This window comes from Dicentrarchus labrax, unplaced genomic scaffold (genome assembly GCF_905237075.1).
Source record: "Dicentrarchus labrax unplaced genomic scaffold, dlabrax2021, whole genome shotgun sequence".
Lineage (NCBI taxonomy): Eukaryota > Metazoa > Chordata > Actinopteri > Moronidae > Dicentrarchus > Dicentrarchus labrax.
The window spans coordinates 23,686,189-23,712,923 of record NW_026136707.1 but is presented as its reverse complement, the minus strand read 5'-3'; the positions used below and the strand labels follow the sequence as shown (position 1 = coordinate 23,712,923).

The 26,735-nt window shown below is 41.1% G+C and overlaps 2 protein-coding genes across 10 annotated transcripts in view; one reads left to right on the top strand and one right to left on the bottom strand.

Annotated features, from left to right (window-relative positions):
• The first annotated feature begins 28 nt into the window (after window positions 1-28).
• LOC127366383 (regulator of G-protein signaling 22) lies at window positions 29-18,847 on the top strand. Of its 3 annotated transcripts, XM_051405199.1 has the most exons (24): window positions 29-405; window positions 507-535; window positions 652-714; window positions 801-980; window positions 1,106-1,191; window positions 1,679-1,860; window positions 1,958-2,714; window positions 2,852-3,013; window positions 3,571-3,748; window positions 4,614-4,736; window positions 5,224-5,325; window positions 6,613-6,807; window positions 7,359-7,451; window positions 7,849-8,039; window positions 8,261-8,423; window positions 10,149-10,313; window positions 13,262-13,330; window positions 13,985-14,143; window positions 15,401-15,580; window positions 15,826-15,999; window positions 16,081-16,224; window positions 16,527-16,626; window positions 17,903-18,001; window positions 18,084-18,847. In XM_051405199.1, exons 1-24 carry the CDS (start codon window positions 384-386, stop codon window positions 18,110-18,112), a joined length of 3,645 nt encoding a protein of 1,214 aa, XP_051261159.1. In that variant the 5' UTR covers window positions 29-383; the 3' UTR covers window positions 18,113-18,847. The 3 variants fall into 3 exon arrangements, with proteins under 3 accessions (XP_051261159.1, XP_051261160.1, XP_051261161.1); XM_051405200.1 differs by lacking the exon at window positions 17,903-18,001; XM_051405201.1 differs by lacking the exons at window positions 17,903-18,001; window positions 18,084-18,847 and having other exon boundaries at window positions 16,495-16,585.
• LOC127366381 (intermembrane lipid transfer protein VPS13B) overlaps window positions 18,301-26,735 on the bottom strand; it is a 315,825-nt gene continuing 307,390 nt past the window's right edge. For all 7 annotated transcript variants that reach the window (XM_051405186.1, XM_051405181.1, XM_051405183.1 and 4 more), the window contains exons 63-68: window positions 26,060-26,230; window positions 24,512-24,688; window positions 22,267-22,369; window positions 20,276-20,444; window positions 20,076-20,156; window positions 18,301-19,298 (exon numbers count right to left, since the gene is read on the bottom strand). In XM_051405186.1, coding sequence (XP_051261146.1) covers window positions 19,050-19,298; window positions 20,076-20,156; window positions 20,276-20,444; window positions 22,267-22,369; window positions 24,512-24,688; window positions 26,060-26,230 — 950 coding nt within the window. In that variant the 3' untranslated portion in view covers window positions 18,301-19,049. The remainder of the gene's footprint in view (window positions 19,299-20,075; window positions 20,157-20,275; window positions 20,445-22,266; window positions 22,370-24,511; window positions 24,689-26,059; window positions 26,231-26,735) is intronic.

Below are 26,735 nucleotides of genomic sequence, written 5' to 3'. Positions count from 1 at the left end.
CATCTAGTGTAAGTGACCTTACATTGTCTTAACTGCAACAACAATGTCATTCTCTCATTTGACTTTTTGTATTGCATGTAAGTGATCTTAGATACCAACAGGAATGTAAATTCTGTGTATATTTTAGAATGAACTTGTTTTGGGGTCTCAAACAGCTAGAAGAAAGAGAAACTTGTACCTGCTTTTTTCTGGTTTTCTCTAGTTAAACTTTTACCGCCCCTTGTGTTTTGAAAATGAGTCCACTTCCATAGCAACCTGCACTGTGTCTGTAATTACACTGAGAGGTTTGTGGCTGGCCGAATCTTCAAATGTGACTGCCTCACTCGACTTTCTGGGCAGCCAGTTTGAAAATACTGTACAGATTTGTATTTTTAAAGTGAACAATGTGTGGAGCAATTTCAACAGGTAAGAGCAGTACTTTGAGAAACTTCAGTTTACTTTTTTGAATTTTTGTAACTTATGTTGATTTGGTAATGTACGTTTTTTGTTTTACTTTCTTTGTGAAGAGTTTTCACCTCTTACTGCTGACAATTTCGTAAGTAAAAGTTGACATTTCATAACTTCTAATCTTTGGGTTTATCAGAATTTCTAAACTGCCTCTTTCTGTGGATGGTCCTTAGGGTAATGTTTGTCTTCTTTGTCTCCATGCAGGAGAGCACTTTGGCCTCTGATTATGTATTGGCTCACTACTTCAACGATTTCTTAAGTCTTCCGGTAAACTAGTTCTAATGTATTGTATAGTTGTAGCAAATTTTTTACAAAACTCTTACACCCTTCGTATAACCTTAGACCTTTTCCAGTCTTTCCCAGAATCTCTGCTGTACAACCAGGAGACTGGGCTGTTTGAGGTGGTGAGTGGGGCAGCTGAGTTTGTCTCCAGTAGAATCAAATCAATCCTACGCTGCAGCAAAGCACTCCTTACTGGTGACCCCACAGCCCTTGCCAGAACCCCTCTAGTAGACAATCGTTACCCTGTCTGTGTAAGTACTGAATAGTTCCTTTTATGTGGAAAGCAATGTTTAGATCTGGTTTTGAAGATGAGCAGAAATCTATACTGTAGTCCTAGACGGTTAATGTGTTAAAGCTATCTCTCTGACCTTTGCAGTTCCTGGACAGAGAGCAAGGAATTCAGTGGATCATGAAAGAAAGATTGCCCTTTTTCCTTCGAAGCGATTGCTACAGTGAATACAAGTACTATAAATGCTGGGAGATTTGTTTTTGGACCTACTGATTTATATCTTTTTACTGTTACTGTACTGTAATTAATTATTACTGTAACATATTTTACATTATTACTAAACTTAGTGTTAAGTTTTACTCAATTCTTTTTTTACTAACCTTGATTTTAAAGATGATTTTCTTCATCAGATGCGATTTTAGCACACATCATTTCAAAGAATACGTGTTAACCCCTTAGTATAATGCAGTACACTGGTTATTGTGTAGCTTCTTGAAATCATTGTATTTGTTGCCTGTTGCCCTATACTTCCTCCTCTGCTTTAGTCTACCTCATTCCTTATGCATATTGCGTGAAGCCTTAGGGCCACATCCCTGTACAGATCAGATGACTCAGACTAACTTACTAATGTACACATAGAAGCAGTGATAGAAAAATAACAATAGCCAAGTTTGTAAATTCAATTCATCATCAAATAATAATTTTTTTGGTCATTCTCAGACTGGCCAAGCTGTTGTTCCAGTGGGACCGAAACCTCTGTATCCAGAGGAGGAAAGGCAGCTCAGGTCGAACCACCCTGTCAGCCCCACAACTGCGTTTTTCCTCCCAATTTGACAAGGAACATAACTCATTAAAGGTCCTAACATGCTCACAATCTCAAAACAACATTTCAGCAAAACAAGGTATACACTGGTATGTTTATCACATGTACTGTATGTGTACACATGTGTGCATGCTGAAGATAAGGATCCTCATGTTCTATCTTTCCTTCCTGTTCAGGGTCTGTGAAGATACATAATGTTACATGTCTACCGTTTGGCCAAAAGCAACCTATCAACACAAAATGCAGTGAATCACACAGATGTTTCTCCAGCTTGTCTGAGCAACCATGTACCCATTACTCTTTGTCCTCCTCATCTTCCTTCTCTAAACTTAAATGTGAGAAAACCCAAGAACTCCAGAGCTCACACACTCAGATGAGCCCCTACGTCACAGCGCCATCAGCTGGCAGCTCAGAGGAGCCACATCTAAGAGAGTCCAGGATCCAGAATTATGAGTCTTCTGAACTACAGCTGGAGTACTTGGCTGCTGAAGTGGTTGAACAGGTGCTTAACAATGCACTGAACGTGATGGATAGTCAGAGCCAGGCAAACACTTCTGACTGTTTCAGCAAGCCAGGAGACCAGACAAATTGTACTAGCACAGACAGATTCTGTGAATGTAGAGTCTACCAGCATGCTGATGGGGACAGAGAAAGATTGGAGGGGAAGAAAGAGAAAGTTCAAGAAGGCAAGAGGGGGAGTGGAGTGGAAGAAAAGACACAATGGTTTACGAAGAATGGGAAGGTGGGGAGTAGGGGCACAGACCAGGAAAATGCCCTTGATATTTGTTGCCATGGTAACTGTTGCCATGGCAACAGACTAGGCTTGGATGGGTTCAAGGAGTTTTTGCGAGGGACGCCAGGAGAGAAACTGCTTAGTCTCTGGATCGATATAGAGAGACTGAAGGCTACACAGAACAGAGAGCGCAAGAACAGGTAAACATTACATCATGATGAAACACACTTTTTGTTTTTCTGGTGAACTAAACATGGTCTTTTTACTGTCGATACAAAAATGTATTGATACATCTAATAGAAGTATCAGATGTGATGTAATGTGGTATTTTGATCAGGTATTTAGTCCTAATAAGGAGCTGGTACCTGCTGAGCAGCAGCCAGAGAAGTCTAAATGTGGAGCTCCTCTCCAGACTGGGACTGACTACCTCCCCCTGCTGGACAGAGGAGAAACTGTGCTCAGTTCAGCCCTTCCTCACGGAGTCTCTGCTCTACTATTGGTGATATTCACAATTCACAGTATAGTTACCTGATGTTAAGGCTGTATTTGTGTATGCAATGTTTATTAATATTTTTTTGTGTCTATGCATATGACCAGAGTTTGGGTCAGATTACTTTCAAATTTAGTCAGTTACTAAAGTTACTTACATGACATTTTTTGTAATTCAGCACAGCCACAGAAAATTGAGTTCCACAAATATTATTTGTTCTCTCATAAACATCTAAAAAAATAATATTCGTTGTCATTTTACATATTCACCATTTACAGTTCAAATCAAATTAGCCTTACAAAAACAATACTGGCACAAACTACAACTGTAATAAATTAAAGAAAGGAATAAAAACTCAATCCATAGATCATCATTAAAACACTGTTAAACACTGATTAGTTATTAGTTACAACCCAAGTCATCAATGACAATGTAACTATCTAATTACACATTTTTTCAAGTGTAATCTTAGCTGTTCATAGTTATTTACATTTTGCTAATCTGATTACAATTATAATGTTTTTGTATACATTTCTTTAGTAATTCTTTCTCCACTTCCCCCACAGGGCTCCTCGGTTCTGGACGTCCCAGAGTGTTCAGGAAGACCGTGATGACTCCCCTCATCTAGGGCAGTGGACAAAGTGGTGTGATAGCCCTCTATCAGGCATACATGGCTCTATGACCCTGCCTCCCCTCTGCCCTGACAGCTGCCTGCCTAAGACCCCCCATACTGTGCACACACAGGTAGGAGCATTAGGATCTGATACCACTTGGTGCATGACAGTTTTAAACTAATTTGTTTCTTCCTTTTGCAACAGAACATTGAGATATATCTGCTTGAATACTTTGAGTATTTTATGTGAAACCACCAGAATCTTATAAAATACCCTAATACAAATCTTTGGTCATAGCTCCCAGCACAACACTGAAGCAACAACACAGACAATGTAGTTCTTACTGTCTGGGTTGTGCTGTCAGTGGCAGTAGGTGGGAACCCTACCTGGCATGCAGTTAATTGTCCTTTCCTCTGAAGAATGTTTGTTGCCCTTCATTTTACGTAGAGCTGAAACAATTGGTGGATTCATCAGTTTGTTGATTAATGGATAGATCTTCAGATATTTTACATTTATAAAACAAAAATGCCAAACATTTGTTTCCAGCTTCTCCTCTGAGGATTACATTTCTCTGTTTCTTTCTTTTTTAAAAATATTTTTTGGCTGGGGCTGGGCTTTTCCTTTATTAGATAGGACAGCTGAAGACAGACAGGAAAGGGAGTAAAGAGAGGGGGGGATGACATGTAGCAAAGAACCCATGACCGCTGCAGCAAGGACCCAGCCCCGACATATGTGGCGCTACCTCTGTTCCTTTCTTTTATATGATTACAATTTGAGATTTTGGACTGTTTTTTGGAAAAAATAAGCAATCATCATCTTGGGCACTATGAAATTGTGATGGGCGTTTTTCAGTATTGGTGCACATTGTAGTGACTAAACAATGAATCAGCAATAATGAAAATAATCATAAGTTCCAGCCCTAGTTTTATGTTATTTTTCTTTTTATAAATTGTTGTGTTGATTGAATTAATTGTGTTTTCTTCTTATCTCATCAGTTATATTCTAGCAAAAGTCAGATGCTGGGCAGCAGAGGAGTGGAAAAGATGTTTCAGGCTCTTTGTGTTGACTCATGTGCCGGCTTATACTTAACAAACTTCTGTGAACAATCTGGAAACAAGGTGGAATAGCAGCGACTGGATTGTTAGCACTTCTTTCTGTATAGTCCATCACATTTAAAGGTCCAGTGTGTAACATTTAGGAGGATCTATTGGCAGAAATGGAATATAATATTCATAGATATGGTTTCATTAGTGTATAATCACCTGAAAATAAGAATCATTGAGTTTTCGTTACCATTGAATAAGCTGTTTTTATCTACAGATGGATACCATGTTTCCACAGTAGCCAGGAATGGACAAACCAAACACTGGCTCTAGACAGTGCCTTTTGCATTATCTGCAAGTTTTGGGGCCACCATAGTTTCTCCTGTATGCTTGGAAGGCTGAGCTGTATTTAAATGGTTACAATCTGCAACTGAATTCTACACACTGGTCCTTTATTCATGATTGCACATTTAAATCTAATTATTATCATAATGTGGAATAATAAAACCTTAAGTGTTTGTTTTTTAAATTATATGTAATAAACAGTCCATTATTGTTTCAGCTGTGGGAGAATGCAGTTAACTTTTGGACTGACCTGCAGCACTACCATGAGCTGTTCTATCAGGATGGACTGGACCCCTATAGAGTACAGAGAGAGGCACAGGTACATAAATACATATATAAATACATACATAAGTTCACAACCAAAGTTGTTCTGCTAGATTTGAGGTTCCTCATTCTACATTCATCTCCCACCGACTTCTAAGAAGCCATTCTGTGCCATCTGGTTTAAACACAGTATGTACATTCCCCATACTGTATGACATATAAACTAAAACTGATGTCAACTATTTAACAGTCACTAACCCTGCAATTTAGAAGGATAAGCAAATCAATAATATCAGGAGGAGAAGGAAGCATTTTTTGTATTCAAAGCAATAATCCATAAAGTATTTTCTCTATCTTACATTTGATAACATGTTTGCACTTGGAGTTGAGTCTAGTCTGGCTTAACAGATTTTTTTGCATTTTTCTTTCTGTCAGAAAACACTCCTCTTAGGAGAACTTAATTAGCCTTTTTCCAAATAATAGCAAACATTCTTCCAGATTTAAGGATTTTAATTTAAATTTTGGTTCCAAGGCCAACTGTGCAACATCAAAATAATTTCAAGCAATAAAATAGGTACTTTTGTGTAAGTCATGATTTCTGTGGAAAAATAGGTTATAGTTAATTTAAAATTTAATTTAAGACGCTTCAGAGGAATGCAATATCCAGAGATAGAGGTCTCCTGTAGAAAAGATGCCAGGAAAAATCATGAATCACCATAGATTAAAGTGCCAGAGAACAAAAAAACAACCAGTAATAAAAAGTCATTAAATGGCAACAGTGATTGAGTATAATTATAGTATATAATTATATCTTTTATTATATATGTATATTTATGTTGCCCTCCCTTTTATCACACACACACACACACACACACACACCTGCTCTTGTTTGCGTGCTCTCTTGGCCTGCCACTGCTGTTCTCCTCGCTGCCCTCTTTAACCCTCACTAAGTGGAGAGATTTAAATGCCCATAAAAACAAGTGAGTCAGACCCCCCCCAGCTCTGCGCCAGTCCAGTCACCCAGAACCACCCTGTCTGACTACAGCTGGACTAGGGAGGAAAGCTGAGCTGGCCGGTCCAGAATACCTCACAGTGAAATCAATTTTCCTTCAGTTAACCTTTAGTTCACTAAAGGAATGACATTTAGATGATCTTTCCATAGTGCCGTGGCCAAGAGGGTTAAATGAGTGACATTTATGTGGTGTGATGGCAGCGGTGATGAGAGATAGTGAATATTGTGTATGAGAGCACTGAACAATGGTGATGATGGAAGTGATGGTGGTTTTGAGGAGAAATGTTTCTGAAGTGATGACATTTTTATGACCTTCTCTTCTCTTCTCAGCTCCTTTACTCCACCTATCTGTTCAGCTCTGCCAGGAGGAGCATTGGTGTTGATGAGGAGATCAGAAGGGAGGTGTACGACCGAATGATGCCTGCTTTTGAGGAGCTGTTTGACAAGGTTGAGGAACACACACTAAATATCCTGCTGGAGCCGTGGACACTGCTGGTCAGCAGGGACAAAGAGTCCTTCCAGAAGGTGACCACAGTACATCCACAGTTGAATTTACTTTCACTTTTATCTGGAGGAAATAGATATCCTTTAAGTCTAAAAGTTAGCGGACACAGGTCTACTGATTAGAGAAATTGTCCTTCAAGTGGATTCTCATTTTAATAAGCATTTTCCCTGCTGAAATGATGTGCAACACACAGACATCTGACCCCACTGAAAAAAAGAGGTTTTTCAACAAAAATGCATGTTTATGTTGGTGCATGTATGAATATTGTAAATATCAAATTGATTGGACTTATTAGTTATTCTGTGCATGATTGACTATAGGGCTGCAACAGTTTCGATTGTTTGGTCTATAAAACATGTGAAAAATGCCCACCACAATGTCTTAGAGTACAAGGTGATGTCAATAAATGTCTTGTTTTGACCAACCAACAAGCCAAGACCCGCAAGTATCCAAGTGTATGTAATGCAAGACCATAAAAAGATCATAATTGCTTCCAAAAATGAAAAAATGGATGAATCAACTAATAGTTGCAGCTCTAATTAGCTTTATGTGTATGTGTGTATGCGTCTAGGTGTGTGTGCAGGAAGAGGTGCGCTGCATTGACAGTCAGGAGTACAGGGAACTCCAGAGTCTGTACGAAGAATCGGAGCGCCGACTGAAACAGGTCAGCCAGCATCCACAAATTCCACTGATTTATAAAATGTTGGTGCTCAGTTAATAGCCAATAAACACACACCTGTGAGCATAATGTAAACATTCATGTGAAAAGGGCCTCTTTCCAGTATTTGTGTATTGCTTAGTAACAAGATGTTATCTACTGTTCCAAGACTATATTACTTGGCATGAGCGTGCTATTTACAACGGTGTCATACTGCTGTTATATAGAAGAAATGATCCATGTGACTGTGTGCTTTACCGTGACTTTAGTACATCTAAGAGGCAGTATTAGGTATGATGTGATGTGGAAAAGAGTTTTATACCACACTTTATTTTTCTCTTTCCTACTCCATCTCTGTCACTTATTCCCTTATTTCCCTCCTGTTGCTGTATCTCTTCTGCAGGTGGAGCAATGTGGGTCCATGCTATTTCCCTCTCCTTTTACACTTTCTACTCCCCTCTTAAAGGGCCCCCAGACACCTGACTCTTGGTCCAGAGTGTCTCCAAATTACAGAGGTTACCGTCTGGGTTCCTTACTTCGTCATCGCCATGAGATCGGGCACTTTATGTCCTTCCTACAGAATCAGGACGCCAGGTGAGCTGTAAACCACAGACTTCTGTCCTTTGTTTACGTTTATGTCCCCAACTTTAAATATGTATATACAATAGATTTACAACATCAGACTGTGGCTGACTTGCACAAGTGAAGGCCGCATGAAAATGTGCAGAAAGTGCACTGTCAGCAGGATGTGTACAATGCACTGAAATGTATGCAGAAATAGCATGGTTGTTCTGAACCTGTGTGTTTCTGTTCAGTATCCATCTGATGTGCTGGTTGGATCTGGAGCAGTACAGGAGGACGTCTCAGAAGGACAGAGTTGTCAGACAGGAGAGGTCGTCTCATATTGCAACCAAATACCTCAACAGGAAGTACTTTTTTGGCTCTGACAGCCCCGCCACGACAGAACAACAGAATGATGTACGTCACAACACACAGTTTAAGAAATAACAATATGTTGAGTTTTATCTGCAAATGTACCAATTTTGTTACAGTCACAACTCCACTGAAATTGAATTATTGTCAACTTCCTGGGAATGCATTAGAGAGACAGGGGCAGAAACATGGTGCACATGCCATGACAAACGCAAGACTGGGATGTGATCTCCAGCTGAGGCTCAACATCCAGATCTGATAAAGAGAGGCTGCTGCGGCTCTCACACAATTTCCCAACTCCCTTGTTTGGCATCCTTCAGATTTCATGCTGACAGCTCTGACAGCAGGGTGTTGGTGGGAAACAGGGGATGAGAGGACATGGTTAGAATTAAAGCAAGAAGAAGAGAAGAGAGTGGTTTGAATCTAGAAAGACAAAGAAGATCAGCTACAGTAACAATGACAGAAGGATGAAATCTCTCCTGACATTTATAGTCTGAGATTAGGTTTCTGGATTCTAGGATTACTGCAGGAGGGCACGCTGTGTAGAGTTAGAATGAGTAGATGGGACAATGTGTGGTGAGCCTGATTTTTGCCTTTGGGACACCGGAGATGGTTGCTATGTTGTATTTATTATACTGTCACAGAAAAGAGTATTATTTTATATTTGCTATAGGACGCCGGTTCTGTGCCGTGTCGTACACCCACAGCTCTGTCAGATAAACTCAAGCACCCCTCATCGACATGACTTCCAAATGTGTTCATTTGAATTGATTTTGCAAATGCCATTAGGAGCACATGGAGGAACCAGATTTTTTCCACAGATTATCTGTCTCATGTACTACTGTCAGGATATAGTGAAAGTTTCACCATAATGACTAAAAGTTATCTCTCTATTATACTTATCTATTAAATGTTACCGACTGCAGCTTTACAGCGCACAGGGTTAAGAGAGAGACTTACAGTGTACTTGTTGACATGACTTCAACTCTGGTGCATGACTTTTGTCATTTGTCATCCTCATCTCATAACTACCATCAAAATAATGATCATAACTGCATTTGAATGAGGATGCCAATTCTAGTGCTTCTAACTCTGTAGGATTGGGTCTGGCTGCCGCTCTTGCATCTCAGCGTTGGTTCTTGTCTGCGTGAGCGATGTAGAGAGACTGACAGCTTTACTGCTTTGGCCCTTCGCTCTTTCAATCACTCAGTCATCCAGTCACAGATTGGCCTCCTTTCATCTACTGACTCCCACTCCAATGCCACGACTGGTTCTCATTTCTGAAGCCTGTGTTTGAGTGTATGTGTGCATGCATGCCTGTGTGCGTGCAAAATGAGACGAGAGAAAATATAAAGCGAGATATAAATAGGGAGACATGGCCAGATCCATGTATTAAGACAGAAAGCAGACAGGGGAGATGAAGAGAACAGAGGGATTGTGGGAATGATGACGAGCACAGCAAGAGTCTTCATTCGGGTTCCCCACTGTGGGCACTTTTCTTCTGAGGTTGTCCACCTCCTCATATGTTCTTCATGTTGTTTTATAGAAATCTACAGACATGTACACTCAGTCATCTTTAGCATCCATATCAAACACATGAACACACGTGCAACCATCTGCCTCTACAGTTTCTTTGATTGCGTCTTGCTTGCGTCTTTTTCTGTGTGTGTGTGTGTGTGTGTGTGTGTGTGTGTGTGTGTGTGTGTGTGTGTGTGTGTGTGTGTGTGTGTGTGTGTGTGTGTGTGTGTGTGTGTGTGTGTGTGTGTGTAGATATTACGTCTGGCAGGTGGGCTGGAGCGTCTGAAGATAGAATGTCTCTCAAACCCAGTCATTGTGGAGATCCAAGACGTCGTGAGGAGTCACATTGAGAAAAAATGGTTGCCTCTGTTCCTGTCCACAGCAGAGTTCACAGAGCGACAGAAACACCAACCAAAGGTGAGCATCCTGATTCTTAGCACTAGTACAACTAATTGTTTGTCTCAGAACAGAAATGAGTTACAGCACATAAATTTTGGGAAATAGCCTCATTCTTGCTGAGAGTTAGATAAGGCCATTGATACCACTCTCATGTATCCATGATGGACAACTACAAGTTCCTGGGGGTGAAACTCAACAATAAACTGGACTGGACGCATCACACTGAGGCCCTCTACAGGAAAGGTCAGAGCAGGCTGTTCTTTCTGAGGAGGCTCAGGTCATTCAACGTGTGCACTCGGCTACTACGGATGTTCTACCAGTCTGTAGTAGCCAGTGTCCTCTTCTTTACGGTGGTCTGGTGGGGCGGAGGCATCGGCACTGGGGGTGCCAACAAGCTTAGGAAGCTGGTGAGGAAGGCCAGCTCGGTGGTGGGGATGGAGCTGGTCAGTGTGGAGGCTGTGACTGAAAAGAGGATGAAAGGGAAGCTGAAAGCCACCATGGACAACCCCTGTCATCCTCTCTTCACTGAGCTCAGGCAGCTCAGGAGCACGTTCAGCTACAGACTGACCCAGCCCCGAGCCTCGAAGTGGTTTGGAGGCTTGTTTGTACCATCAGCCATCAGACTCCACAATGCCACAGCACCCAGTACCTCCAACCCCCGCAGACTAAGACTGGTTTAAAACTCTTACCTACAACACACAAGCCTTTTGCACTATTTATATTTAATTTCCACTTTAGTCGTTTAGTAGTTTTAGTTTAGTTTTAGTTTTTTGGTTTTACTCAAGTTTAATTTTTTGCTCATATTTTGCACTCCATATCCTACTTGAACAATGCATAGTGTATATACTTTAATTTATAGTTTTATATCTTCTAATATTAATAATATTAGTAATATTTTTATTGTAATATTCTTTCTCTGTTTTTGCACTATTTTGCCCTATTGCTGCTGTGTCAACCTGAATTTCTCCTAAGGGGGATAAATAAAGGAATATCTTATCTTATCTTATTAAACATAAAGCCACAGCCAGCAGCCAGTTAGCTTAGCATAAAGACTGGAAAAGGGTGAATCAGCTTGCCTAACTCTATCCAAAGATGACAAAATCTGTCTACCGGCATCTCTAAAGCTCACTAATTAACACGTGATATCTCATTTTTGTAATCTGTATCAAACCCAAAGTTAAAAAAAGGACAAGTTGAGGCTTTATGGGGGGTTATATATGCAGGACTATTCCTTGGCTCTGAGCAGTTGCCAGGAAACCAGCAGAGACTGTAGGAAGTTACTAGCCCCAGCCAAGAAATAGTCCCAGTACTTACACTTTGGGTTTTTGTATAGATTGCACAAACAAGATATAATGTGTTAATTAGTGAGCTTTAGAGGTGCTGGCACACATATTTTATCACCTTTGGACAGAGCCAGCCTAGCTGTTTCCAGTCTTTAAGATGATCTAAGATATCCTGACTGGTTGCTGGCTGTGGCCTTATGACTGATGTACAGGCTGGGGAGTGGTATCAATCTCCTCCTCTAACTCTCAGCAAGACGGCAAGTAATAGTATTTCCCCAAATGCCAAACTATTCCTTCAGATAGTTAATAAAGTCCTTAAAGGACACTATAGAAACGTTGTTTGTACACAACCAGACATGAAATTGCTGTTTCCAGAGGTCAGTGTTTTTTAAACTCAATGTAGTGTAACATGTATACATGTTCAAGGCTGTCTGGTTAGTGGCTACATGTGTAGATCTGGTAAAGGCTTAACACAAAACTGTTCAACCTACATTTGAAAACAGTTCAACTTTTTCCAACCAACGTTTAAAAGACAACATGTACAAAAACAGTATCTTTCTGTTGTGTCTGCTTTAGTCATTATCAACACACAGCCAGTTAACTAATAGGCTTCCGTGATGGTGTCAGCAGTGGATGCTGAGAAACTTCTGCAACGGTGTTTAATCAGTCATCAATAATATAATTCACCTAGAGCTTGTCAACATTAGGATATATGCTGCCGTCAATCCAGTTTGAAAAAGCATTCAAACTATTTGACGATTTAAAAAAAATGACCGTGAGGTTTTGATGTATTCCAGCTAGTTTAGGTCCTTAAATAAAAGCTTTTGCTACTTCATAACTATTTTCAACCCTTATATACATAACACATGGCCAATTATTAAATAGGATATTTGACATGGGATTAATTATGTTGTTTTGATTTGAAAAAAACCATACTGTTTATTCTGGCATCATGTTTGCTAAAAGGGTATGTTATATTTTTTTATTTTGTGACAAGCAGTGATTACATATCATTTATATATCATACATATATGATAATGATACGATAATGTAATTATTGTAGCACCCTAATACTTGTATGGGTTGTACTTGGCATACTGAAACAGCATTTGATACCTGCTGTATAATGGCCTTGAGAGCGGAGAGAGATAAGAAGTCAGACGCACATTAGTGGCTCTGTGAGAAACCACTAAACACTGTCACCGTCCCGTCGCTCTCTCAGGTTGCCTCATCAGGTGGTAACACATAAACCGCAGATTCCGCTGCTCTGCCTCATTATGTTATCAAGTTTACGATGTTTGGTCACACGGATCCTCTCATTAAGTAATGAGAGGTAGATGTAGTTTAGCATTACACGCTGGAGGAGGAGATGAGTAGAGGAACAGGTGAAGAGGATGACGGAAGAGGCTGGGGGTGGGAGACAAGAGGATATCAGAGAGGTAAAGTTCTCTCTATGAGGAGACTGGAGGAATAAGATCAGAGGAAATAAATACTGAGGAAAGGTTAAAGGGAAAAGGCAACAGAGAGCTTTAGTTACTGCCAGTGACAAAGAGCAGCAGAGTGCAGAGCAGAGAGGTTCGAGAGGTGTTCAGTGTCTCTGTTAAACCTAGTTTACTCAGTTTCTGACTGTTGACCCCTCTCTCTCTCTCTCTCTCTCTCTCTCTGTGTTTCTGTGTGTGGTAGCCCCAAGCAGCAGACAGGCTCTCACAGCACGTCTACCGTCGACGCAGAACGAGGAGAGAAGCCGGGAAGGTAGGGAGAAACCCTCTGGGGAAGCTGGATATTTTGAATGGAGAGAAATAAGGCATTTCCTGGCCTGAAAGCATGTGTGATTTAGTTCATGACTTGGCTTCAAGCACTGGCTTTGTCAAACACCATTTTGGCCTTGTGGTTGGTTTTCCCAAATTGGATCCAGGATAAATAAGATTAAAGCATCAGCATTACTAACCTTCTTTTAATAGTGTTTGGAGTGTTTTCCATACAGCTCCGTTCCCCTCCTCTCATCTCAGCTCCACAGCAGAGCGCAGATATAAAACATGAACATTTTAAGCAGGATGATTACAGGAAGGAGTTGTTATACATGATTGTAACTCTCATCTTTATGATCATTATCTCATCATTGGCAAAGAGAGGGTTTTCTGAATAAAGGAGTATCATTATCTCAGTTTTCTGTGAGCTAAGACTGTAGCTCAGAGGTCACAGATCATATTTTCTGCTGTTGTTCAGGAGCACATCGTACTGTATCTTCTGCTGCTACAAATGTTTTGTTCTAATGTACACACCTACACACAAGTAGGTTATTATCTGTATTTTATTTATCCCTTAAGGAATTTTTTACTCTTAAAATAAACTTAAACTAGCTGTGTTCTTAAAAACCCAACACTCCACTGTGGTGTGTCCCTGCAGGCCGAGGGCTTGTGGATGAGTTCCTCCAAAGAGATCCTGCTGTTTCGACGGATCCTACTCAACCCTGTCACTTGTACACAGTTTCAGCACTTTGTTTCTCTGAAGGGAGACTTCCTAGAAAATGATGTACTCTTCTGGCTGGAGGTGCAGAGATATAAGGTAAAAGAGGCTGATGTGCCAGTGGGTTACAATTTGTACCTGCAACAAGATCTTTGTTGTATGCCATTCCACTATTAATTATGGAAAGAAATAGTAAGTAATATACGAAATACTCTAAGTCCCCCTCCATTTATAAACTGTGTTGGTTTTTTTCCACATTCATCTGTTGAAGGAGAAACATTTCTGAACTTAAATCTCACTTTAACACACGTTTCTGTGGCATCACAACTAGTTTGGAAGCCAATCCTGGTTCAGTACGTATGTTTTTGTAAACTTAAAACCTCCAGTGCACATACAGTGGAGTTTTTAGTGAAGTAAGATGTTGTCCAGGAGTTAAAGATGCCCTCCACACATGTATTAAATCATATATAAAAATGCTCTGCTTGGAACTCTGTGGATCTGATGATCCACATTAAAACCCATAAAAAGTCATCTCCTCCTTCTACCTCATTAAAACTTCCAGTTGGACACAGGATCTCTAAGAGTAAGACACATTGTGATGGTATTACAATCTGCTGTTCACGGTTGATATCTTTACACTTAACCTTAAACCCCCTGAAAACTTGGTTTCAGTTCTCATTATTAGTTTTTCAATATCATGTGCAATAATACTGTTACTTTCTATATCTCATTGGCTTACTTTATTTGGGTTTATTTTAGTTTGATTTATTTTACTACGTGTATTATTGTTATTCTATTAAGCACTAGTGTTAGCATTTACTTCTTATACACTTTATTCTTATGTTACTGTAAAGGAATTCCTATATACTGTAAATTAATAATCTTATCTAAAGGTATGTATCAATGACATTACATATTCACAACTGAATAAGACAATAAAGTTAAAGTTTTCTTAAACTCTGATTTTATCAGATATGACAGTGGCCTGGAACGCACACAACCACACAAGATTTTGACTGAAATGTCGCTAAATCATGACTGGTGCATAGGAGTACGCGACGTCACCTTTTTCTAAGAAAACCCCGTCCACTTCCAAACAGTGAGAAGAGCGCAGAGAAAAACAAATACAGAAATCTCTTATGTGGAATAACAAAAAATGGTGTGTCCATGTAAGATCTTATTGCTTATAATGAGAAAATGATTGTTGTTGTCTGTCTTATCTCAAGGTAAAAATCCCCTTTTCATATCTGGAATACACCCAGATTGTCAATTCCAGGGATATTACAAACATTTCAGCAGGAGTGGAAGCTTAGAAATAGTTCCTACTACACATTTATTTTCTCTTCCTGTATGCAGGACCTGTGTCATTCCCACAGTGACGAAGCCACCATCCAGCAGAAGATCTCCACCATCATTAACTGTTTCATCGACTCATCCATGCCCCCCGCCCTGCAGATAGACATCCCTCCTGAACAGGCCCAGCACATTCTGGAGAAACGCCAAGAGCTGGGCCCTTACATCTTTAGAGAGGCACAGGTAGTGTGTGTGTGTGTGTGTGTGTGTGTGTGTGTGTGTGTGTGTGTGTGTGTGTGTGTGTGTGTGTGTGTGTGTGTGTGTGTGTGTGTGTGTGTGTGTGTGTGTGTGTGTGTGTGTGTGTGTGTGTGTGTGTGTGTGTGCGCGTGCGTGTGTGTGCGTGTTTGCGTGTACGCGTGTGTGCGCGCGTGCGTGCATTACGTCCAGTATGCTGGCTGCATGTGTGTGCTTTGTCTCTATCTATTCAGATGTCTGTGTTCAGTGAATTGCTGAAGTTTTGGCCTGAGTTTCAAGAGCTGAGCAGCAGCGTCCAAGAGGAGCAACTCCTTCCTCTACTGAAGGAGAAACGAATAAAACACACAGCCAGAGTGCGGAGACAGAGGAGAAAGGAGGAGGAAAAGGACGAGAGGAGGAGAACTCAGGTAAGGAAAAAGTCAGTACTGAAGGAATAAAGGATCATGGGTGGTGAAAACAAACTATTCAGTCTGACCTCTTTTGTACAGGAAGACGTGGAGAGGCCAGAGTCCAGTTTTAGGGAGGAGGAAGAGACAGATGATGAAGATGAGGTGGAAGAAGAACAAGAGCAAAGAAGTGGAAAAAAGCAGTCGAGGACACAGAGCAGAGTGCTGCTGACTCCTACGCAGCCGGTGAGGAGCAGTCTGATGTTCGTAATGGGGAAACATGAATGTAGATCTGAAGATGTTTGTGTAAAATGTATCACATAAAGGGAGCCAAACCAAATTAAATGATTTCCTTTGATGACTATCTGAGAGCACAATGTATTAAAATAGGAACTGCAGTGATGAAGATAAACTCAATTACTGCATGAAGTCCAAACAAAGCCTCATCAGTTCCAACCGCAGCCTATAAAAGAGAAACTCGATCCTCTAATTGAACCGTTTTTCTAATCATGTTAGATTTGACTGGATTTCTGGAAATGTTCCCTCAGTTGTCGTGGTCCTACTCCAAGTACATGGCAGCTCTGAAGAGAGAGGAGGTGCTGCTGAGGAGACAGAGTCAGCTGGAAGCCTCGTTCTCCACAGCCTCAGGTACACACACACTAACACACACACACTCTTACCCTAGTCTCCCAGGGCTCAGTAAAACTCCCACATCCAGCACTTTTGACTACTCGCTGCTACTAGACAGACTAAATGCAGGAAACCATAACACCGAAATGACATTTAGCCGTTCCCACGGTAAAATCCAAGCTAAATGTCCAAGGCTGTGATATTACCTGGCAGGCGAAGCCAAAGCATTGTCAAACTGACCCCCTCCACATTTCAAATCTGTCTCATTATGTAGAACTCTGGCCAAAACAGCCACTTCTGCCTGTCCATTAAGTGTCAATGTTCTGTGCAGGAGGAGCCCACATTGCGTGGATGTGTAAATGAGGCGCGATGCTAACGCAGGAGTTAGTAACAGCCCAAAGTGAATGAGGACAAATGGAACTGAAGCATAGTGCAAATTGTGTTTTAATGGGATGCTATAGAGGAGAAATACTGTCAGGAACACAGATGGAGATCATCTGATTCCTGCATGGGAGAGACGAGCTCAGCGGACACGTATCAATCAATTGAAAAACCTTTGAAACAAATAAACTGCAATTTAAGGTGCTTTTACAAAACAGATTGCTATAACATTTAGAAACCAATGCATGCCAAAACAACAAGAAAAGTGATCTTACCTGTAATTCTCAACTAATGTCTCACCTTAAATATATCTAAACTAACAAAAAATAGGAGTAGTTAAGATAATAAGATAGCAATAAAAAAATACTACACAAAATAACTTGATTATAATAAATAAATGATACACTTCATAGCAATTATTTGTTAATTACAAACTTATAAATCACTACCTAAAGTTTTTAATTTACATTTAAAAATATTTATATTTTCAGCTCCATTGGTTGGAGCGCAATGGAACAGCTAACCATCTGAGGGGTGCTCCTGGTTCTCAGAGTAGTCTAGCACAAAGCCATTTTGTGCTTTAAAAACAAACAGGTACAGGTGTAAGAACAGGCGTAATGTGTGCGCTCTCCTTTTGGTCTTGGTCAGCACTCCTGCAGCAGAATGTGAAATTAATTGAAGCTGGTTTATTGCATTCTTTGGTAGACCAGAAAGGACAGCGTTACTATAGTCTAGCCTCCTAATTATAAAAGCAGGCATTAGTACCTCTGTGTTGCTCAGAGACAGAAATGTGATAAAAGTCAAAAATGTTTGTGTATGACAAAAAACAAAGATATGGTCCACACAGTTGTACTGTAGATATTCTCTGTGAAAACAGCCGTCATCAATATGTTGAGACACTGTCATTCTCCAGACTCCTCCTCTGACTGCACTGTGAGGTCAGCAGGCAGTAAACACAGCCGGCAGCAGCCCGCACGTCGCTCCTCCAGGATGGAGAGTAAACAGTGCAACAGTGAGTGAAATAAGATGTAAACACACAAAGTTAGTAGTTACTTTGTCTCTCTAACATCAATGACTATATTGTGTTACTGCAGGGGGTGTGAGAGCCTGCAACATGAAGTGAAACTATAGTGTAAGAAGTGACTTCATGCAGCACAAACAGATGAGGATGACTGACGGCGTTATCGGAGCACGAGGACTGAAAACCGAGAGCAGAGCTGCTACTGATATCTGGTTGACGAGGTAGAAGTTTGAGGCTGGGTTTACGTATGATGTAAGAATACTTTCTTAAACCCTGTGTAACAAACAACATAAATTTTAATGTTTTTATTAAAATGTCTATTAATATATTATCCATTTACATACATTAAAGGCATTAGACTTAGACTTAGAGCTCAGTGGTACAACAATATAAAAGGCAACAAAAACAACATGGTTGGCATCGACAAGTTACAAAGAACAGTGTTATTGTCAAACGAGTATGTTACATCATCTATAAAAACATTTTGGCTGACAGCTGGTATCTCTAGCATCCATCAACATGTATATAATATTGCACTTAACATTGGCATGAAACAGTCACTACATGGAGAATGTAAACACCATGAGCTTACTCTGCAGAGTGAAACATTACAGGCTGTTTTGATAGAAATGCAGCAGATCTGAGTGTTAGCTGTGTATTTCTATCTGCAACACTGAGGTTTCACTCTGACTGAATGAGCCCTGATTTAAAGTTGAAAGAACACACCGTTGAAGGTTTAAGTTGACAACTATTTGTTTTAGTGTTCATTACAGTATGTACCCATTGAAATGTCAGAACTTACACGTGTTTCTATGATTAAAACTGTCTCTAATTCTCTCTGTGGCTATGTGATGAGTTTATAACAGTAAAAAATATCTTTTAAAGACAACTTCATCCCTAAGGCATAGACAACGTGGACTTACTTTACCTCAACAGCATTGCATAAATGGGTAGTTATGTTTTCAAAGCCAAAATAAAGTGTATTCATAGTTTAAGGCTTAATTTAAACTGGAACGAAAGTTCTGATCTATTTCGTGTGTTAGTGGAATCCAATGCGTAAGGCCTTATTCTTCACCATGGTGAACTTGCTGACAAACACCTTGGCGAAGGCGGGATCCACCAGGTAGCGGTAAGACTTGGTGACAGAGGGCGGTGGCTCGGCCAGTGTCACTGGGGGCTGCAGCTGGAGAGAGGCAGCGGAGGGGGAGAGAAACTGGGAGGCTCGCATCACGTAATCCACCAGCCGTCGATACTGCTGCTCTGACAGACGCTCACGGACACCGTCACCCTGAGGGAGGACAGGCGGATGATTACCAGCACACTGGTCCTAATGAAGTTAAATCTGCTGCAGGTGGTGTCCAATCATATGCCATCAAGGACACATGATGGAATGTTTTGTGAAAGTATGTTGTCATGCCAACCAAACACTACAGGAGCTAAATTCATCTTCAACATAGGTAGAATTAGTAAGAATAATTTTATGTGATCAGCCGAGGTCATAGGTTACTGTCGGTTCATGGTTGCTTATTACTGAAGCAACAATTGGGAATCATAGGAAATCTGTACACTTTCCAATTAGGTTGTGAAAAGTCAGAACATTTGAAAGTCTGAGGAAAAGACCAGATGCAGATGACTTGAGAAATGAAAGAATTTTAACTGTAGGCAAAGCGGTTTGAGGTAACTTCATTATTACAGCGTCACCTAGAGGTCATGAGTTGTGGGGTTGTTTGGTATTAAGGATTCTGCTGCACAAACACTGTAAAAGAAAACAAATTACAAGAACAGCAATAGGCTACCTGGACTGTCTAAAAGCACTGCCTTGGCCCTTTTTTGGTGACATGGTTAAACACATCACTGTGGAAATATGCACAAATACTGCTGAAGTGCTCAGTCAACATGCATTCCTCTGAAATCAGACTCGGGTGCTGCCTTCCTCTCGGCCTTCACAATAAAAATGACACATATTGACAGCCAGCCTGTAAATGCAGCGCATAAAATCAACACTATAATTCCTCTCTGATTATTTTGCACCATGTGACCCCCGTACAGCTCCTTTCAGTCTCACCTCTGCGTCGTTTGTTACCGTCTGTTGCTGTAAGGTGAGGGTGAGCTGGCCCTGCTGTCCTGGTTCCTGCTGACACTCCACCTACAGAGGACACCAGGTTTCACATTCACTTCACTGTTCTGCGACACAGCTACAGAAAGGTTCATTTGAGTGTTACAGCAGCTGTTTTTTCCTTTTACTTCCTGACTACAAACACTTACCTCTGTGATGGGGAAGGCCTGCTGCTGGGTGTCCTCACTGAGACTGACCACAAACAGCACCTCGGAGGTAAGGAGCAGACAGCCTGCATGCTCCTGGCCTGAACCACTCACAATGGTCACCTCCAGGGCCATGTGGAGCTCTGGCCGCCCCAGAGACTGGAGCATCTTCCTGTGGTGCAACCAGAAAGGGATGTACGTTATAAACAAGTTTTGACACACACACAGACACACAGCAATATTTATTTAAAATAATATTTTACATAGTCAAATATTAAAAATAAGGCCTTTGTAATTTTATTTTTTGACCTGTACTTGTATAGCCCCTTTCTAGTCTTCCGACCACTCAAAGCTACCTGGCACATTCGCCCTTTCACACACATTCACTTAGTGATGGTAAAGCCCATCGAACAGAAACTAACTCCTTTATACACATTCACACACCGATGCACGGCATCGGGAGCAATTCGGGGTTCAGTATCTTGCTCAAGGATACTTCGACATGTGGCACCAGGGGCCGGGGATCGAACCAACAACCTTCCAATTAGGGGACGACCCACTCTGCCTCTGCACCACAGCCGCCCCACATATGTACGATAGCCAACAATCACATTGCTTCCCCTGCGTTCATGGATTACGTGTATACACATAATGGTTCCTAACTTCAGATATACATACATACACACACATCCCCTATAAACACAAGACCACACAAAGTGCCCAACTCACCTCAACACACACAAACAAGTGACCATACGTGTCTCCATACATCCTGTAATTTACATTTCTGCGTGTTTTCTGTGTGGTTTCTATTACGCACTGGTTCGATAGAGAATGTGTGTGCAGGAACTGAAGTCTTCAGTCATGTTTCTCTGACAGTGTGTTTACTTTGGAAGGCAGGTGTTCAAATTGCAGAGCAGATGTTGAAGCAGCCACAGTAGGGACACTTTGGTTCTGTTTAGTGTTACTCTGCTCAAACAGCCTGACCCCTCAAGTGTCTGGGCTACCTGTAGTAGTAAAAATAATTGATGGACGCCTGATGGAAACCAGTTTGACTGCAATGCAGCATGAATAAAACCACAGGGGAGCATTATCTCAGCGTTCATATATTTTCATCTTCCTCTAACATTAGTACAACATACTGCTAACCCCTCGGGTGATGACAACTAAAGTGGAATGTCCTAAAGAAATATTGTATCTAAAATTTGGCCTTTTTCCTCATGGCAGTTGACAGTCAACACTGACTGCTATTAGAAGTAAATGTTTGATAGCCATGGAAACCGAACTAAATTGCGGAAAATTCATTATAAAATGCCATAAATGCTTTTTTTCTACAGCTCCTGATAACCTTCTGGAGACGGAGGCCTCTTATAAATTTTTATGATAATATTAAGTGTTCCACTGGAATCTTTGAAACACTCAGATCTGATGCAGAGCCGTCGATGCGGCCCGCACTTGGAGCCATATTTTTACAACGCAGGACCCATAGGTAACCTTCTGCTTGGCGCAACATGCGACCTTTGTAAACCGAGTCTCTCAACCTCCAAACCATTCTAGCAGCACACAAAGGAAGGTGTTCCTCCTCCATCTGATGGCACTGGGAAACATCTCTGGATAGACTCACAGTTAAACAACAAGAACAATTTCTAGCTGGCGGATTTGGCAGAGTGCTTATAAAAACCTTTTAACATGGCTCGATGAGAACAAGGGAGGGCAGGCTGGCTACCATGTGTGGGATCAAGGTCAAACATCTTTCCAGACTCTTTTTTTTGGTGGAAAGTGGGTAATGAACCCTCCAAGGTTTTTTTTTTTTCTTTTTTTTTTTAAACAAGACAGCAAAAATGATGAGAGGTAAGGGGGAGAGAAAGAACAGCAGATCCTGGAGAGAGTCCAAGAAAAGCAAAGGGCGAGAACACATGTCCCACTTCTAACGAATAGCTGGACAAAAGTAAACGAGGAGCCTGCGGGAGGAAGGAATGGCTCCGGGGTCATACCAGACATATTTAAGGTGGCTGTTTGGGGCCTGGGCCGACTTCTCCTCTGTGGGCAGGTACAGTTGTTTAGGAAGCTGCCACAGTCCTGCTCCATGAAGGATCCCTGTTAGACAAACAAAGACAGATGTGTTTGTTGTCAGTTATGTACATGCATTTACAGACTGGTGCCATTCTCCAAAATTTTACTGCAAGCTGATAGATTTGATGGATAAATAAGTTTGTTAGTGTGTGAGGGTGGCCTTAAGCCTGTCCGAGGTGAGCCGGGGCTGTGCACAATTGATCGGCGCACAATGCATGCTGGTTATATATTTGTGTCCGACTTCATGCAGACTTGCTCTGACATTGCGCACACATGGGCAACGCTAACTTCAGGAGATCTAGGCGGCCACAGTGGCTCTCCATCGACTGCAAGACCAAGGGCATGATGGGAAACGCCTGGCTGTCAGCGGATCAAAGAGCTGATTGGCTCTTAGTTTTGACAAACAAACAGCATGTTTTCCAAATTTTCTTTGATTTTAATATTTAACTCTAGATTGCAGCTGTTTCATGTCTCATGTTGAGCAATGAAGGTTTAATCTGTTGACAAGATGATAATAAAGTTTATTTATATATTCGAACATGGTTGTAAACATTTCTGTGATTTCCTGTATATTCTTGGAAGGCTACTGGAAACTGTCCGACTTGACTGCAGCTTTTTGTCACCACCGCATCATCTCGTCCACTTTCCAGGCGAAGCAAACGAGCTTATAACTACAATTGTACACTTCATTCTCTGAAGTACATGATTAGGATGACTCTGGGTGTACATGTCACAGTGAGTTCATAACCCGTGTGCGTGTGGTCAGTTTTCCTTCATCCCACTCGAGCTGTCAGCAGAAGCAGCAGCCGCGGGCCAGTGAAGTCATCAAGTAGTTAAAACAGAGCCATAAAGAACACAGCAAGATCCATTAATGATGTCACTGCAGTGGTACTCAATGCTGCTGCACTCTGAGTGTGTGTGTGTGTGTGTGTGTGTGTGTGTGTGTGTGTGTGTGTGTGTGTGTGTGTGTGTGTGTGTGTGTGTTTGTGTGTGTGTAGGTACATCAATGTGTTTCATAAAACAGGATGGAGTGTGAATGAATTATGACACAAATCAATGCAGTTGATCTGAATTGATTACTAGCAGATTGTGTGTGTGTATGCTGGTCGCGTGTGTGTGTGTGTGTGTGTGTGTGTGTGTGTGTGTGTATGCTGGTGTATGAGCATCCATGTGGGATTACATGCATATGCATAAGTTTGTGTTTAAGTCAGACCCCAGGGACTCATTGCTCTTACGCGGAGCTGTTAGCCTCGTTGGTAGTTTATGTGCTGTAGCCAAGACCCGTTAGCGCCAACACACACCACTCCTCACCCCCCCACCCCTATCTTCTACCCTGAATAAAACACAAACTAACTCCAAAGACCTTAACTGCCTAAAGTGTTTGTGCATGTGTGATTAGGTGTGTGTGTGTGTGTGTGTGTGTGTGTGTGTGAGGGGGTCTTTCGGCAGTTCTCTCCTGGGTCCTGCACTACTGAAGGCCCGGCCTAATAAACACTTGGCTTCTGGCTGAAGCCAAGAGGAGAGAAAGGGAGAGATTGTCAATCCACTGATGGATTTATGATTTTCCTGACACACCAACTTTAATTCATATATGTGTTTATAAGAATATTGTTGCCTAAGGCTCCCTGGAAAGTTGTACATAAGGTCTGTTTGTTGAGTTGTGTTAAACTTGAGACCTTGCAGCTCGGCCAAAATCTCTCTTTACACTTCAGTTTATGGCTGTGTGGCAGTGATAATGGGCTCTACAGGCTACATTTTTCATTTTTTTGCAAATGTAATTTAAATGGCTTTAGGTTAAATTAACAAAACCATTTCAATGTAATGTTTCCCTACAAAACGATGGAGCTTGTTGCCAGACATGACAACATAAAAAAGCTATTAGCTTTCAATGATCCTACAAGTTCAGTTGGTATCCAAAAGGGATTAGTCATGTCTAAGAATTATGGTCTAATTATGCTTTGATTTCCCTGTATTTTGTGTGTTTGTGAATTACAGGACAAGTAAGGACGCTATTATATTAAACAAAATTAATCACGCTGTAATGACCAGCACTTAATTTACCCCCCAACAAAAAGCCCTGCAACACAGCTTCTGAAACAGCCCCAAAAGCAAAACACATGCTGAATTCATTCAGCATGTCGTTCTCCTTAACTGTCCTGAACTCACCGTATCCAGTCTGGGACACCAGTTCAGCTGCTCCTCCGATGGGCTTGGTGAAAACCCCCACAATGCCTTTCCCCACTCCAGAGATGACCCCTTTGGCCTTGCTACCAGCTGAGCTCTGCATCTCCCAGTTCCTCTGGAAGTTCTGCATTGGCTGGTCCACGATGCCTGCGATTGCTCCTGAAAGAACAAGCAAAGGGTTGTTGTTATTTATTGTGCTTTTAAATAAATACTGAATGAGAGACTTAAAATGGCAAAATACAGGATGGACACAGAATTCATTTTTAGAATTCTTTTGTAGAAAAAAAGGGGCAAACCCTCACAGAGATCTAGCTTTAGTGAGACATGGGAAACAGAATCCAGCATCATAAATGGGACTCGCAGGAATTCAGAAATGCTTCTGCCCTTCAGAAAATATCTGTATGACACAGATGTTGTGATCGACAGCGCATCTCAGGAATTATAATCCACTGTAAACCAGAGCGCTGTGAGCAGCTGTTTGGTTTCAATGACGATATGCTCTGTGTGTCTTTGAGTCTGATTTGAGACAGACTTGGGTTTTACTGCCCTCTGGGTGTTTATTGAGTCCCTGCTGTGCTGTCTCCACTGCTCGCTCTCATAGCTCTCTGTAATTGTGCTCACCACAGTGTGTGCGCCTCTTTGACTTAATGCCAGTGGACAGCAGATGAAATGTGTGTGGGCAGAGCAGGTTTCCATACGTATCGAGTGATATGTATGGGAAGAGCGGTCCTATACTGGGTTTGATGATGAAAAGTAATAAAACAAAAAAAAAGTTAATTTTGAACCCAACTGTATTTTTTGGGATTGTTTTATTACTTGTAGTGATTATGTTTGCTGGAATCCAAATGATAGGATTACAACATTTTGTTTTCCAAATATCTGGATAACGTCCTACCATGTGACTGAAAACAACATTATATTGACATGGACTGATTCTGTCATTTATGCCATTTCTCATCTAAAACCCCTTATTTTGTGTTATCCAGGGTGTCTACTGGGTCTTAAAGTCTAAAATCCAATAACAGGAATTTTAGACAATAAAATGTCTTAAATATATTATACTTCACATATTCTGACAGGTCTTAAATATTGATTAGATTAATTCAGTTGGGATTACTTGGACAAAGTTGAATTTTTCAGTCATGCTTTTAAATGTTTTTTGGGAAAAGTCTGTACTGATCATGCTGGAACAACTACAAAACGAAACAGTCATGGAACCAATAGCGATTCTTCTTCATATCCTTCATACTTTTTTTTGCCAGTATAGAAAATGAAACAGGTCTTAAATGCATTCATAATGGCCTTAAAAAGTCTTAAATTCAACCTGTTGAAACCTGCAGAAACTTCAGAAGATTCCTTATAGTGTGGGTTAAATAAGTGAGCTGGAGGACCAGGAATAGATTTGGACAAGTCAACTAAATGTCTTTGTCTCTGACAAAAAAATCCTCAAGTGCTGCTGTATTCCTGATAAGAATGTTGCAAAAGCCTCAGATGTAAAAATAATGATTACACATGTGTGTGTCCACGTACCTAACAAGCTAATGCCGAGTCGTGACAGCCCCTGCCTCAGCCCGTCCCCGAGGCTCTCTGGTAGCTGCCGTCTCCACTCCTCCTGCCTGGTGTAGTGCTCCTCATCCAGAGACAGACGGTCCATGTTCCTGGCCAGGCTCGTCGCCAAGTTGGTGATGGACGTCAGCGTGCCTAAACACAAATGTGACATGTTCAGACCCAATGTTCGATGTTTGCAGTGACATTATGAATGCTGCCGGTAAGTGGAGACGGGTGGTGAAGGTCATTATAGTGCCTCAAATTAATGAATCATTCCAAGATTAAAACAGGGACATTCTCTGAAGAGAAATACACCATGCTCAACATGTATTTATTTGAAGGATTAATGAAGTTTCTTGTTTAAAGATACTCTGACACCTCTGCACACCAGGGGACTGACAAATATTTTGGTATACATTAAGTAAGTTTGACTTTCTTTACAGATAATTTATGTCCTGTCAGCCATTTCTGCCAAAAACTGTTCACACAGCTCAAAGTTTATTCAATAAATGTTGTGCTACTGTGTGATGACAACCTGAATACAAACAGTGTTTATCAGATAATGTATGTGTGAGATATAAATTAAGCTTTTACACAATATTTTTAGTCCACAAATACAAATGTGTGCAAAAAGATAAACACTTCTGTGTGATAAAAT

Bases quoted from the DNA above. Each gene is read 5' to 3' on its own strand.
- LOC127366383 (XM_051405199.1), top strand. From the start codon at position 384: ATGTGTGGAGCAATTTCAACAG. The intron at 3,749-4,613 runs GTAGGAGCATTA...TTATCTCATCAG, and splicing joins CCCATACTGTGCACACACAG to TTATATTCTAGCAAAAGTCA. The intron at 8,424-10,148 runs GTACGTCACAAC...GTGTGTGTGTAG, and splicing joins CGACAGAACAACAGAATGAT to ATATTACGTCTGGCAGGTGG.